Below are 16,102 nucleotides of genomic sequence, written 5' to 3' on the forward strand. Positions count from 1 at the left end.
AGACTCATCATTTTGATTTTAGGACAGAGAAAGACAGATGCTTGAGTGTGGAAGCATTCATGTGCTCAGTTCAGAATCTTCCATTGCCTAGCATAAGTGTTGTTCCAGCAGATTTATATATTTACGTTCTGATGGCAGACTCTTGTTTTCTTGGGGAAGAAGTATCTTTCTGATCATTTGAATTGCCTTCAGAAGACACCTTTCTATTTTCATAGACTCAAACAGTAATAATTTCCAGACATCCTGTTTTTTAAGTTTTCCAACATTTTTAACGTGCATCTAAAGTAGTTTAAATTTGGGTCTATTGCCTGTCTCTCAGATAGACCAAAGTACTGTTGGATTTCAGTGAGTCTTAGTAGCCAACCTTTTTCAACATGAGATTTTGTCTTTTAGGTCAATTAGGAGTTTTTTTAGGAAATTTGTCAATTACCCAGCTATCTTTGGTTGGTAACAGATTAGTCTGGAATCCTATCAGAGCATTTTTTAGTCAGTTATATTTGTTTGCAGCAAAATCCAAAAGTCCAAAAGAAAGAAGAGAAATACAGAAGTTACAGACTTTTCGTCACTTTTATGGAAGCACTCTGGAAGACAGCCCTTCAAAACATATTGTATATCAAGAGCATGTGTCAGAGAATGCTAATTCTGCTGTCAAAAAGGCACAAAAGAAGCACGTGAGTATATTCAAGTTGCTCTTTCCAAATATTTTTTTCTACTATCCAGGAAAAGATTTCTACTATATGAGTTCTACAGCTGAAGTTTTATGTTCTGAATGTACTAGTGGTTCACAATTGAAGAAATTCAAATTTTTTTTGTACTTCAAATCTAATTAGCTAATTGACAAATGTGTTTTTGTTCCTAGTTAAGAATACTGATGAGTGATTTTATTTTAACAGGCACAGGTAAAAAAAATTAATAAATATGAACTCTGTGAAGGTTAAGGGGTTTTGGCTCATGATCAGTGTTATAATGTGGAGTGAGGGAAACTGGATTTCATTAATTTAATTTTACTTTTAGAAACTTGAGAAATACTAGAAAAAAACCCATTATTAAATTACTTATTTCCTTGCACTATTTGGAAACATACTCTGTGAAAGATCCTGTAGATATTGCGATTAATCCTAGCTATGTGAACATTGTCAGACATCATAGGGTATGTATCATGTGCTTGCATACTTGTGAACAATACTGAGCAATGGTAATTTGAGTAACATTTCATAATAACCTGTAGTATGGATTACAGATTGTGGACTGTTGCATTGCCACTAAAACTCTGTATATAAAATAACTTTAAGTAACTTTAAACTCTTAATTTTATTTAACTTACTGAAAAGCATCCAAATATGATCAGAATTACTATTAGCCATGTATAAAATGAAAGCTTGAAATTTAACTTTTAGACATTTCTTATTATATTTTTCTACATTTTTTTCTTTTTATACTACTTGTGAAGCTTTATACTGGCTTAAAATGAAGTTTAGGGAAGGCCTTATGAGCAACATATATTGGGATTCATTATGTCTTCTTCAAAATGACTTCATTAAAAAAATTCCCAAAACACAATGCATCGTACAGATTAGTTGAAAATTATAAAGCACCTGCTGTGATTGAGTGATTAGCTTGTTTTAGATGATGCTTGGACAGAGTGATGGTTATTTCTAAATATCTTTATTTTATTGGATAGAAAAGTAAAGTGGAAATAATTACAGAGGAAAACAACAGGCGACTAAAAGCTAAGGAAGAAGATAAAGAACAGAAGCAATGGCAAGCCTTATATATGACAACTGTAAAGGAAATAAAAGAAAACCAGACTGTTGGAATAAATAAATTGGAGAAGTTTCTCAAGACCTTTAAAAGTAAATCTGTGAAGTTCAGCATAGAAATGACAGCACTGTCTGCCTGTTTACAAGTGTGGAAGAAACACTGCAAAGAGCAAGGTATGATAGCCAAATTCATGTTCAGTAGTCAACTTCCACTTCCTTTAACCAAGACAGTGGGTGACTTTGGGCATTCTCAGCTGTAATAAAGACATGTAAATACAGCCCTGTTTCAGGAACATGAAAGGTGCTTTTAAGTGTTAACAGGCTCTGATCCCCTTTTGCAAGTTCAAGATGTGAAGTATCCAATGAAATTAGATTGTAGCTGTTTCCCTGTGTTGTTTGTAAACATTGCATACATAAATAATTTTATTTATAGATCTTTAATAATTATCTAGCATGCACAGTAAAATGTTTCTATATATATCATGGATTGTTTATTTAGATGAGGTGATTAGCTTGCAGTTTGAATAATGACAATTTGCACAAGAAATCTGTGATGCCATGGTAAGTAGCCTTCTGTTTCATCAGAATTAACTTGTTAAGTCCATACTCTCAGTCAGGAGAGTCCAAACACACACTACTCTAAACGTGTTCAGAAGAGTTGTAAACATTGGAGTGAAATATGTTGCTAATAAGACTGAGTAACAAATTTGTGCATCAGGAAAGTAAAATGGGGGAGCTCAGTTATTGTGTAGATGTCAGAAGTATGACTTCTTTTTATAGATGAGCATGCAGAAGCAGACAGAATTATTTGGGTCCTTGGTCTTCAGTGGCACTCATTGTAGAGGTGAAAGGAGTCGTCTTTGTCTAGTTGTCTTTAAATAAAATTAATCTTTTAATTGTTATAAATGTGGCTAAGGTCTGTTCTGAAAATACCTGATATCAGAATTCTCTCAGTGATACGATCAGCTCTCAGATAACAGTAGGCTGCTTTTTTTTTTAAAGGAAAGAAATCTAAAGATTTAAGCAAAGCTGTTCAAGTCATGAGGAGAATTCATATCCTTCTTGAAAAATATCAAGATCTCTTGGAGGAACCACATCTACAAAAGCTGACCAAATATCTAAAACTCCTTGGATTTGAGAATTTGGCATGCTCCCTGTCTGGCCAGGTAACTTTATAGTTAACTGGATCTGTAGCTGAATATTAACAGTGATTTCTTAAGCAGTGAATAATGTGTAGGACACCAATATTGAGTTTATTTTATTTTGCATTGTGCCATAAGATTTGGAACTATATTCTTGATTCAGGTATTAATCTTCTTTAGGTTCATGTATACAGTCCTCTGCTTGATGTGAGTTGTAGGTTTAGTAAGCTTCCCCTTTAATAAATAGAACTTTATATGGCTGCAAAGATAGCCTTTGAAAGAGACATCAAGATTAATTTGCTCTAGTTATGTCCCTCTGAGGCCTTAGATGTGTCTGAGAGGTACCTGAAGTTCAGTCCATCGCATCAGCTCAGCTCCGCATGTTAAAAATAAGTGTTAAAAGCTAAGCAGTGAGCAACTGCTCTTTAGCAGGTCCAAATGTGCTACTTTAGAACGGGAAATCTTTTGAGACTGTGGAGGTGGATGAAATCTATTCTGTTTGATGTTATGGTATTTCTAATCGCTTCTGAAGGAAACAGTTTCCAATACTGAATTGCTTGTCGTTATTAGCACTGCAGAGACTACCAGTAGCTACACTGAATTTGGCCTGAGGTAATTTCTCCAAGGACCGACCTTATGCTTTTCTGCCCACTGGCTGATTTAAGAGTAGTTTGATACCTTTGTGTGCAGATGGTATGTTATCAGGGAGAGGGGATGCTAGAGTGGCTCTCAGGCAGAAGAGGGAGTAGGTAGCTTCTCTTGCAAGAATATGAAGTCAATAACAAAAGGAAGGAAGATTACAGTGAACTGTAAAACCAGTATCAGTTACTTCAGTGTCCCATTTTTCAGGTGCAGTACAGTTAGGAATTTTTGGAAGCTTATTTTTGGAAACTGTTTATCATCCTTCCTTGAGGTTCAGGACAGAGGAGAGAGAGGAAGTGAATTTTTTGTAAGAAATTTTCTCCCCTTTAAGAGTGGAAATTATTTTTCTCTTTTTCTGCATGAACTCAACTGGTACACGATGATTACCTGTTCTTGGCTACGTAATTATTGTAAAGGTATTTGGTGTTCCAAAGAAGCTATACTACATCTTAGGAAGTAGAATTAAGGGATCCAGGGACCTCAAAAATTTGCTATAAAGGCTTAGGATGATAGAAGAGATATGTTGGCAGGTTTAATTCTTGCTCAGGAGGGTTCTACATCAGTTGGTGCATTTTGGACTTACTTTTGCTTTTGAAGCTCCTTGTTTATGATTATTACTTTTGCAAAGTTGGAGAAACTTTAGGAATAACTGAAATTTTCAGGAATAGCTGAAAATATTTCCTTGAAGAAATTAAAGAAGTTGGGAAATCTCCATCCTTAAAGACAGTAAAAACTTGGCTGAATAACCTGAGTGACCCATCTTAAATGCAACTGTTTCTATCAGTGAGTTGGATTGACATCCAGATATCTGTAGAATCCTTAAGGTTGGAAAAGACCTCCAAGATCATCAAGTCCAAACCCTGGTAACCTAAATTGTTATGTGATTTTCTGAGTTTCTAGTATATTTTATATGCATAATACTTTTTTGTACAGCTTTCAGGATCAGATGTTGTAACCAGATGCACCCATGAACATTAAATTTGCTATGTCTTAGGGTATACAGGCATTCCTTAAAAATACAATGCTTTTCAAAATTTGAGATCACAGTTACTTTATATTGAATTTCTTTTTGCAAGTGGGATTCATTGCACAAGGGATTGGGGCAGAGTGAAGAAGAGAGACATAAATATATGGTGAGAAGGCTCTGGCAGGCAATAGTTTGAAGAGGCTGAGCTTTTGCCTGGTAGCCAGTTTTGTTAGCTCTTCTGATAACAAAAACAATACCAACACTAATACTCGCTGTGGAAGACATAGTAGTTTTAGAACCTAGTCTCCTTCCAAGAGCACTAAATGTAACCCTAATGTAAGACTGTATAGTGTGGATTTCTGAGAGAAATTATTAAAAAAACACCTGCACTTTCATATGTTTTGCACAGTTCAACAGAGCAAAAGACGTGCCATTTTCTTAATCTCTTTCTAGCTTTCAAACCAACACGAGTTTTCTTTTGACCTTATAGACAGGAGAAAGCAGTAATCAGAATACAAGCAAATATGCTATTGAAGTGGGTTCAGCTCGCTTTCAGCTACAATACATGGATTATTACTTGCTCAGAGAAGAGAGAAATGATCCAGATCCCCGAGTGCAACATTTCATACCAGACACATGGCAGGTAATGAGACACAAACTTTTAGCATGAAGTTAATAGAAATGATCTTTTTTTTGTCTGTCAGACCAAATAATTGAAATAGACAACTTATAATTTGTAGTTCCATTTTTTTTCCACTAACAATTTAAGAGGAAAGAATACAATCATAACACAAGCAAGTTAACTCTGACCCTCTGTAGTCTAAAATCTGTATTTAAATTGTACATACAAAAATAAAAGATGTTTTCACAGAAAGAACACTCAATATGAACTTAATGACAAGATATTTTGATATCTGCTCTTCTCTTAGCGAGAACTTCTTGATGCTGTAGATAATAATGAATCCGCAGTGATTGTTGCTCCCACTTCCTCAGGAAAAACATATGCATCGTACTATTGCATGGAAAAAGTTCTGAAAACAAGCAACGAAGGAGTAGTTGTGTATGTTGCTCCTACAAAGGTAAGGCTGTTTCCTACTACATAGTATGTATGACTATGTCATGATTCTGAAACTGTTTGGGGTAACTTGTTACACAACTTTAGTCGATATATATTTTTTATTAGAAACAATATTTACATTCTGTTTTATATTTACATGCATTAGAGTATGCTTTTAAAAAGTCATCAAAATATTTTGGCTCACATAGAGCTTTTGTCTATTAATATTTGTATAGATAATTTAAGGTCAAAAACATTAATATATAAAAAAAGCTGTAGGTAGCATGTTAGGTAAATAATGAGAGTACCAAAAGTCTACCAATATGATGAAAGTAATATTAGAAAGCAAAAATGACTAAGCAAGTCATGTTTCTCTAATTGAGTTCCAGAGAAAATGTATGAAACTCTAAGTAGTGGGATACTTTTTAGTGAGAATTCCATCCTAATAGTTCAAAACTGATTTAAGTGCTGGGGCATAATGTTTTGGTTTCTTCTAAAATTTATTTTAATGTTCAGTGATATGATTTTTAGGTAGTGAATTACATGTACTGTTATTTGAGAACAATCTCTGTGGATTGTTTTCTGTAAGTAAAATCAAATTTTTTTGTGTTCGTACTCAGGTTGGGTATCAAAATTTCATTCGAATATCAGTCTGGATGCAGAAATGTATTTTAAACATGCAGCCCAAGGACTTTGGGCTTGTAGATGAAGTAAAGTGCTTAAAGTGCTTGTAGATGAAGTAAATGCGCTCTATTTTTAACTGCTTTGAAAATAATTAAAATACAGAATTAATAATGAATAACTCACTTTACACAGCACTAAATTTCTTTGAAAGCATTGGAGTATAATTGAAAATAAAGTACCATATCTTTTTAAAGTTAACATTGGTGAAAGTCTAGACTTAATAAGATGTTACATAGTACATTATAGTCTAGTACATTAATATCAGTGCCAAAATTGAATGCCTTTAAATGTCTCAGACTATCATATATCTTTAGACATACACTCTTTAATTTTGTTAATGATCTTCTTTATTTAAGGCCCTTGTAAACCAAGTGGTAGGAACTGTATACAGTCGATTCACCAAGAAACTTCCAGATGGATTGGCAGTGTGTGGAGTCTTTACACGAGATTATCGCCATGATGTCATGAATTCTCAGGTATATTTTTATGGGTGTTTAACACATAATAATAATAATGACTTCTGTATTCCATCTGGCTTCTGAAAATGTTAATTCTAATTAGAACAGTTGAGCCATTGCTAAGTCAAAAGTTCAGGAAAAATCTATGCATACCTGTACTTAGGTATGTAAATCTGTGGCATACAACCTCACCTCTTCATCATCAGTGGACGTGCAGGTTAAAAGTGGACTTGCTGTGGTTAAAAGAAAAACCATTAAAATCCTTTTGTTACCAGCATACAGAAGATGCCTTATAAATGTCCAGATAGAACATATCAGTAGCTTTTACCTTGTGCACTGATGTAGTCACTTCATTATAGAAGGCCACTAGGCTGGTCTTGCTTGTAATGGGGAGCCCAGAACTGGACACAAGACTTCAGGTATGGCCTCATCAGTGCTGAGTAGAGGGGAAGGATCACCTCCCTTGATTTGCTGTCCAAACTCCCCCTAGTTTGGACTCCTCCTAGTTTCCAGCCCAGGAAATCATTAGCCTTCTTTGCCACCAGGGCACATTGTTGCCTCATGTTTAACTTGGTGTCTACTTGCACCTTCAAGTCCTCTTCTGAAGAGGATTAGACCCTCTTGTTGATCCCTAGGGTACGCCACTGGTTACTGGTCTCAGCTGAATTTTGTATCACTGATCACCAGCCTCTTAGGCCCAGCCTTCCAACCAGTTTTCAATCCACTCACTCTGCTCACCTGGCCCATAATTCAACAGCTTGCCTGTGAGAATCTTGTGGGAGATGCTGTGTGAAGCCTTACTGAAGACAATATCTACAGCTATCCCCACATCTCCCAAGCCAGTCTTTTCATCATATGAGTTGGTGAAGCATGAATTCATGCCTGGTGAATTCATGCTGAATACTCCTGATGACTTTCTTGTTCTGTGTTTGTTTGGAAATGATTTCCAAGATTAGTTGCTCCATCACCTTCCCAGGATGAAGGTGAGTGACCAGCCTGTAATTTCCTCTGTCTTCTTTCTTACCTTTCTTGAAGACAGCAGTGACAAACATGCATTCACTCTTCTTTACCTTGAAATCACATACATACATATTTTTAAATGCTTTTTTAATATAGAATCTGCTTGTTGTTTGCTTGCAAATAATGTTTTGCAAACCTTTCTTCTTAGATACTAGTGACAGTGCCTCAATGCTTAGAAATTTTGATGCTGTCTCCTCGTTGCCAGAAATGGACCCAACGAATACAGTATGTTATATTTGATGAGGTAGGCATCTTTTAATAGTAACCAATTTAACAAATATAAGAAAAACCTTGAGAAAAATGTTGGTGACTCATTTTTTCATTACATAGTTTATTACTGGTAAAAAAACCAGCTTTCAGAAGTATTATTTCAGACTTGTCCTCCAGTGAAAGAACTTAAAACTCTGTTATTCTTCAAGAGGACATACAATTCAATAAAAACTACCAGGAACTTCCTTTATTTCTCTCAAGTCAGTCAACTGAAAAACTAAAAGCCACCACTGTAGTCTCAATGGCACAAATAGAACATACCAGACTGGGATCATACACATGACATATCATACTCTATTGGTCAGACTTTCCAGGGAAGAAGTCAATGATTAATCTTGTTAAATTTAAAATTCCTCCTGTATTGTTTCTTGTAGATGGAATTAATTGCTAATGATGCCAGTGAACATGTAGGGTACAAACAGTAAATGTAGTATTGAAATTTAAACTAATTTGCTATCTAGTTAAGTCTGGAGAGGTATTTACTGAACATTTGATTTGGATCCATGGTCGTTTGCTACAACATAAGGATTATTCAGTTCTCATCTTGCCAAACTTTTGATTTTTGCAAAACACAAAACTCCTGTTATGGATACACGTTCATAAGGAACACTTCTTCTTTTCTTTTAATCCTTTCTCCCAAAAACCTAGGTACATTGTCTTGGTGGTGAAATTGGAGCAGAGATTTGGGAACATCTTCTGATAACAATTCGATGTCCATTTTTGGCGCTCTCTGCTACTGTTAGTAACCCGGAACACCTAACTGAGTACGTGTGGAATTTTATTGCCCATGGGAGCATATTTACATTAGATATGAGCTGTTTTAGATAGATAGGTCAATTAGTATTGGAAAGACAACTGATTTGGAATTACAATGTTATACATATTATGCTACCCTCACTCCCCAATCGACACAAAACTATACTGTAATTCTTAACTTTGTAATGAGAACACACTCTACTTATTCCTTCAGACTCTGTAACTCTGAGCTGTGTGGAGGAATTCAGGAGGCTTTTACATCTGCTTGAATTGCCAAAGCACACTTATCCATCATCAGTCAGAGAAGACTCCTACACTATATATATATGTGTGTGTGTGTGTGTATAGGTACTATTTCACATTTTTTTTATTTGCACCCTGGGATAAGCTGGAGAAAATTGCACTGGAATTGGTGAGAAGGGACTGGAAATTCTATAGGAGAAATTAAGCAGATTGTAGTAACTCATATGTTATAGTTGTACTGATTTTCTTAAAATATATTTTACAAATCTTATTTTCATTTGATTTTTCCACTGTAGGTGGTTACAATCTGTGAAAAGGTATTGGCAACGTGCTGAGAATAAAATAGAAGGAAGCTCTACAAACTCTGAAAAGAACTTTACAAGACAATGTAAAGTGAAATCTAAAGTACAAGAACAAAAGAAATCATATCGTGTTAGACTAGGTGTGTATCGCAATATTTTGTAACTAAGAAATAAACTTTAGTGTGATTTCTGCAAAAACATAAGTCATGGTGTGTAAACTCAAGTGTTTTGGTTTGTTGGTTTGTTGTTGTTTTTTTTTTTTTTTCTTTTGAATAACAATAAACCTTACAGGATTAAATACTTGCTTTTTCAAACAACGAAGTGCAACATGACAACATTTTTGTCTCTTCACAGTCTTGTATGAAGAAAGATACAATGATTTGGAAAAGTATGTGTGTTCTCTAAAGGGTAGCGATTTTACCATTGAACACTGTCATCCATGTGCTGCATTAACAGTCAATCATGTAAGCATAACACTGGTGTCAACATTGCTAAGCAACTATTACATTTAGGCAACATGGATTCCATCAAAATTATTTCTGTATTTTTCTTTTGTTTATACTCCTTGCAGATTGAGAACTATGGCATTCCTTCAGATCTTTCTCTGTCTCCACGAGAGAGCATCCAGCTTTATGACACAATGGCAAAAGTCTGGCAAGACTGGCCAAGGGCACAGGTGGGCATACACAGCTGTAAGCAAAACTTATCAAAATAAATAGATGAAAAAGTACTAGAGTAACAAAGTAATAGATTAAGAACTCTTTAAATTAACATTAAATATTAATATTGTTCCAGGAGCTAGATCCTGAGGAGTTTGTCTCTTTCAAGAATAAAGTAGTAATAAAAAAGGCAGATGCAAGGAAATATGAACAGGAACTGAAGAAAGAACTAAGCGAATGGATTGTGCTTGGCCAAAGGCAGAAGGTAACAGTTGCTAGAGGGCACTTTGTTCAGATTTGTCCAGCTTTAGTATAATAGTAATTATATCTAGTAACATAATTATGGGAGTTTGCCCATATTTCTTACGTTTAACTGTTGCTTTACTTGAAAGATAAGCACTATTTGTAGCATTTTAATAAGCATTTTTAAGGTGATGTTTTCTCATCTCTTGGAATCAGATTTCTGATACTGCTGTGAGATATCAATTCATGATTCCTTTGGGTACCTCCTACAGTTGGTGAGAATATTGTACCTTTGATCTGCTTTTTTAGTCTACTTCTTTTTTGTTGCTTATATGAAACCTTCTGTGTAACATTATGTATGTTCCCATGTAAAAGACAGAAATTCGAGCAATGAGCTGAAAAACATGGTAGCTATGAAAATTCTATTTTGAGCTCTTGCCAAAGTCAGTTGATAACTTTCAGACCTTTTAGTCTGTAAACTATAAGTGACTATTCCAGTTCTGAATGATTTGAAAAATTTGAACTGATAGAATTTTACACAGGAAAATGGAGTCTTTGTATTTGCTAGCTTCCAGACAGAAGTATCTGCCATTAAAATCTCCATAAAACTATTACTTCGCTCAGGTGAATGAACTACTGGAGCACCTTAAACCAAAATCTGTGGATTGCTCAGAACAGCAGAAGTGGGAACATTTTGCAAACTTTGTTGATAAATTACATGAGATGGATAAGTTGCCTGCCATATTTTTTATGTAAGTATGTACATTTCATGTATTATATGTGTATTGCCTATATTCAGAAAAATGAGTATGGAGATAGGCATTGATAAGCAAATACCATTTACATGGTATTTATTACCTTTGCCTTAAAAGTGAAGGTCTATCAACCCATGTATCTTTATGGCACTGAAGTTTAGCTGAAATAAAACTGGGAGCATTTAATTACTGTGTGGAAAGGGTAGAATCCATGCATGATGTCTGAGAAACTTACAAGAAACTTAATCACATTAAAATCAGATTCTCCATTGCTTTGCTCTGGTGTAGTCAGTAAAACTTGTGGAAAGTGTATGCTGTCTATTTAGAGGTGGAAATGATTTATGTAAAGGCCAATTTGCCAAGCAAAAGGGTGAGATGTGATTTAGTTAATGTATTCGTTTGTTACATGGTGATACTCCCACTGCATAACCTCTAAAAATCACATCTTACATCCAGTGACAATGCATCAATCAACCTGGTTTGTATATATGAGGTGTAATTATGTAATATCAAACATGCACAACTTTTATCATATTGATAATACCATTATTGTCAATGATATTGCTTATATTAGTAAATTAGGCATGTACTTCAATGCTGGACTTAATAAAAATAAGCTACTTATCAGTAAACAGCTGTCTAGTGCATATGTTTGCTGTAATAATGCACTGGAACAATCATGTAAATATGGAAAGTTTGCTCATCTCAGTATAAAGCCTTGCCTGTCCTTGCATTAGACACTAGGATTAGCATACTCACTGCAATTTCAGTCCTCACATGCTTATGTGAAGATGAAAATTTTGCTCCTGATCTTGGTGACTGACAGATTTGAATGTGAATATTCCAATGGGTTTGAATACAGCCTCACTGTATGTGTTGCCAGCATCTTGTATGGTTTTAATTAACATTATCCACCTGAAGCAAGAGGAATGAAAAAAATTCTTTTTGAGAGTGAAGCTGGAGAAGTCTTCATCCCAGTTAATCTCCACGGTCCAACAGTGAAAAAGCTATGAGGAAGAACAGCCATGTGGAAGATGAGGACAGGCACCGATTCTCAGTTGGGTAGTTTCGAAGAACTAAAGTGACTTAAGCTGCAGTTTACTTTATGTCCAAGTGTCCATCTTAGGGAAACATAGAGTTGAGCATACTTCCTGTAGATAATTTATTGGTAGAACCATTTTACCACTTGGTTTCGTAATAATAGCTGTTTGAAAGAGAATGTAGAGTATGTTGGACATGAAATAGGGATCAGCTTCTAATGTTTAGATTCTAACTATCATCAGATGATAGGGCTCATTGAATATTATTTTAACAGCATTACATATAAATTGTAATAAAACTGTATTAGAGTTCACCTATCTGATGTATATTATATATTGTTTACTTCAAGATTTAACATCCATTCAGTCGAATGTGCAGCCATGACTGTATTCTCTAAATTGCTGGAAAAACAAGAAAGTATACAAGGTCCAGATCCTGAGAGGGAAGAAGAGCATTTAAGGGAAAAACTAAGAAAAGTGACCAAAATGCTAACAAAATTCCCTGAGTAAGTGTTATAACAAGATGTTATTAAAAAGCTTACGTATTATCACAAAATTACACTCTGTCATAACTTTTTTCTGGGGATTGCACCTTTCAGCAGCACATCCATCTAGCTTGAGGAATAGTAGTCCTGTTCTTCTTTGTGCTCTAGGACTGCACGCTGCTGGAGCAGCCGAGTGGCAGGTATCAACATATCAGAACAGCTCTTTTTCCAAACAGTAAGTTTAGTCGTACAAGTCCTAAAAACAGTGTAGCATTTGACCCTGCTTCTGGGTCAGCCACTGTGGGAGAATATTTTCATAGTTTAGCCTCACCAGGGTAGTGGAACTATGAAATACAGGTTCACCAAATGGTGAGATCCTATTTTAATATTTGTCAGCCTTTTGTTTGGATTGTACTGTATTTTCCCCCCCTTAACCTTTCATTTTATTAATTTTATGATCATAGAGTATGGATTTTATAAGACATTTGGGAGTGAAATATGGCTATAGTTATCAGGAATTTCAAGAACATAAAACATCTTCATTTTGTCCTCCTAATGACAATTTACAGTGCATTCTTTGGACATAATATCATGGAAGAATGAACTTAGCTGACTTTAAATTCCTACTGGATTTTCAAGTTCTCACTTACTACTATTAGACACATATTTAGACATTGAAGTACCTTAAAAATTTGCCCTTAAATACTCTTCCCTCCCCTCTCTTCTTCAAATCCTGTCCTAAATCCTTGCCGCTCATGACATTATTGGCAGTAAATCCATCATGTTTTTCTTTTAATTCTTCTCCTATGAAATCTAGTTAGCTTACAAATTTGCTAATTGAGGTACTTATAGTCTCTGTCTTTATCTTCCTTAATTTTTGTCCTTTCTACTTCACCCCGAATTACTTGCAGTTTTTCATATGAGCCATGATAAAATGAAGCTGTTAGCATTATTAGTATTCACATTAACATATATACCTACAAGTTTGAGCCTACAGTTTAAAAGGGAATGAGTCTGCATCTTTCAGTATCCAAAGAACATTTTAAAATTGAGAAATATATGTTAATTACAAAAAAATATATTTTAATTGTATATTTTACATAGGGATACCAAAAAGTTGAGCCCTCATAAAATGAAAAGCATGGAACTTCTTTCAACTAAAAAAACCAACCTAGAAATAAGGCTTAAAACACTAACTACTATCCCTTCTGTGTGTACTTACGCTGACCATAAAGCAGTGGATGAAGATGTAAGTAATTCACTGATAATTCTAACTTGGTTTTATTTTTGTATGTCTAAAATGTGTGAATTCATGCATAAATGCGTAAAAAGCATATAATGATGCGGTTGTACTTTATAACAGCATTCATTGACTTCAAGAAATATTCTGAATATTCCCATTTAAATGTGATTCCAATCTTAGATAACTTTAAGATGTATGGACAACTTTCATTCTGCCAAATAAAAAGATGTTGACTTCTTGCGATAGGAATCCTGGGATGTAAAATACAGTTAATTCACTTCCATGAACTTCCAGCAATGCAGTTCTATTACTTATTGACTCCTGTTTTTCTGAATCATCAACATAGTGTATATGGCACATTTGTGTACTTAACAAAAGATTTTTCAGACCTTCATATCTTGTAAAAATACTAAATAATAATTTTTTTTAGACTCCAAAAATTCTAGTCCTCACAAAGCAAAATTTTCTTTGCTTTTCAATGTGTTTATGTCTCCCAAGGAAAGGAGAGATGAGAAAACCATTGAAAATCTGCAGGTGTTCATCAGAAATATTAATGTATATATTTGGATAGAAATAATTAATGAATAATTAATGAAATATATTTATATGAGGTTGTTTTCACCAGTAGTGGGTGCCTGGGCCTTGATCCAAGAGATTCCCTCTGGTCTAAATTTTGTAAAACATGGCTGTGGTTCATATAGCTGTCTCTTCATGGAGCAAATGTAATTGTGATATTTATAGCTCTTAATTCTTAATTTGATGAAGTGTCTTGATAATACTTTCTGCTTATTGTGATTTGTCTTGAAAGAGGAAAATTGTGTGCATTGGGATCAAACTCTTGATGCCTTATCTTGGGAACTTTTAAGTCTAATAGCATTTTTGGACTGCTGTGAGCTGATGTGGAAGGAACACTGCTTCCCACAGTAGCACATGGGTTAAGGCAGTGAAGAAGTAGCTTAAACTTCAGAACAGATAACACTTAGAGTGAAGTTCAGAAAATACAGAAAAATTAATAACACCTGGTTATGCTTAATACTTTTGTGGTTTATACTTAACATTTGTTTATTTGTAGACTTTGAGGAAGATTTTTCATCGTCTTAGGTTTGAGAGAAGAGGTTATCTGCAGGAAATGATGGCACTGAGGGGAATTGGGTATCATCATGCATCTATGTCCGCTAAGCAAAGACAAGTAGTGGAGATGCTTTTCAGGCTGGGATACGTGAAGGTTGGTGAATTGGGATCAATTTTTTTTTTTTTTTAAGGTCTTAGTTTGTCCATGCATTTAATTTTGAAATATAGTGTACCTTTCACTAGTGGTAAAATATGTTGCATTTACACACTAAGTGCCACAGCCTTTTCCTCATCCTTTGCCTTTATGTTTCCCCCCAATTCAGTAAAGGATGGAGATTCTTGTTAGTCCTCCTTTTGTTGCTAATGTATTTATAGAAACATTTTTTGTCTTTCATTGCAGCAGCCAACCAAATGTATTTTAGTTAAATGAAGTCTATAGGTTTATTATATATTGTACTGTCTTCATGAAATATTTCAATTTGTGTTCAATTCCAATATTATTGCAATTTATTAGTTATTTCAATTTTCATAATAGATATGGTATAACTTTCAGGATAAAAAGTTTAATATGCAAATGTAATAACTATATGAATTACACTAAAGAGTGAAATTCCTTTACGTTCATAGCTTTGTTAAATTCACCAAATTAAAGCATGATAGATGAGAAATTTTAGCATTATATGAGAAATTAAAGCAAAATATGAGAAATTATAGTAAAATTCCTGTTGATTTAAGTTGAATATTACAGGCGTTGTTTTTTTTTCTTAAATTGAATATTGCCATTTCTAATAGATACACTCATGTTTGATATTTTATAGGTAGTCACAGCTACTTCATCTCTTGCTCTGGGAATCAACATGCCATGTAGATCTGTTGTCTTTGCTGAAGATTCTGTCTTTTTAGATGCCTTAAATTACAGACAGGTATGGAAATAAAACACCCACTTTTTATTGCAAGAACACTATACAGGTGTACTACAGTGTGTAGTCAAAAGACCTATTTCAGCAATTCAAAGATTACAATTGCTGAGTGAAGTAAAGGCATATATTTGGCTTTTAGTTATGGAAGCTGGAAAAACAAAAGCTGTTTGGTTCTAGCCAGGGTTTTACACTGTAAGAACATACAGTGGGATTGTAACAATGAAAGGAAAGATTGTTGACCGGATTAATGGGGACATTTGAGTTCTTTCTGTCTTGGAAGTGGCCCTCCACAATGCAACACAGCAGTGTGGAGGTGAGATTGCAAATGCAACAAAGCAGAATGTCTCTACTCACGGCACAACTTACTAGGTGGGTTGAGAGACTC

At 34.6% G+C, this 16,102-nt stretch overlaps 1 protein-coding gene across 1 annotated transcript in view; it reads left to right on the forward strand.

Annotated features, from left to right (window-relative positions):
• LOC103766109 (probable ATP-dependent RNA helicase DDX60) overlaps window positions 1-16,102 on the forward strand; it is a 34,025-nt gene that overhangs the window by 14,072 nt on the left and 3,851 nt on the right. Inside the window, exons 12-28 of the mRNA XM_029960365.1 lie at window positions 508-671; window positions 1,682-1,934; window positions 2,763-2,926; window positions 5,002-5,154; window positions 5,441-5,590; window positions 6,609-6,728; window positions 7,879-7,974; window positions 8,649-8,764; window positions 9,296-9,441; window positions 9,656-9,765; window positions 9,873-9,977; window positions 10,097-10,225; window positions 10,828-10,955; window positions 12,349-12,504; window positions 13,588-13,732; window positions 14,799-14,951; window positions 15,616-15,720. Of these exons, the coding sequence (XP_029816225.1) occupies window positions 508-671; window positions 1,682-1,934; window positions 2,763-2,926; window positions 5,002-5,154; window positions 5,441-5,590; window positions 6,609-6,728; window positions 7,879-7,974; window positions 8,649-8,764; window positions 9,296-9,441; window positions 9,656-9,765; window positions 9,873-9,977; window positions 10,097-10,225; window positions 10,828-10,955; window positions 12,349-12,504; window positions 13,588-13,732; window positions 14,799-14,951; window positions 15,616-15,720 (2,393 nt within the window). The remainder of the gene's footprint in view (window positions 1-507; window positions 672-1,681; window positions 1,935-2,762; window positions 2,927-5,001; window positions 5,155-5,440; window positions 5,591-6,608; window positions 6,729-7,878; window positions 7,975-8,648; window positions 8,765-9,295; window positions 9,442-9,655; window positions 9,766-9,872; window positions 9,978-10,096; window positions 10,226-10,827; window positions 10,956-12,348; window positions 12,505-13,587; window positions 13,733-14,798; window positions 14,952-15,615; window positions 15,721-16,102) is intronic.

This window comes from Manacus vitellinus, unplaced genomic scaffold, assembly GCF_001715985.3.
Source record: "Manacus vitellinus isolate BGI_N305 unplaced genomic scaffold, ASM171598v3 scaffold_0_pilon, whole genome shotgun sequence".
NCBI lineage: Eukaryota > Metazoa > Chordata > Aves > Passeriformes > Pipridae > Manacus > Manacus vitellinus.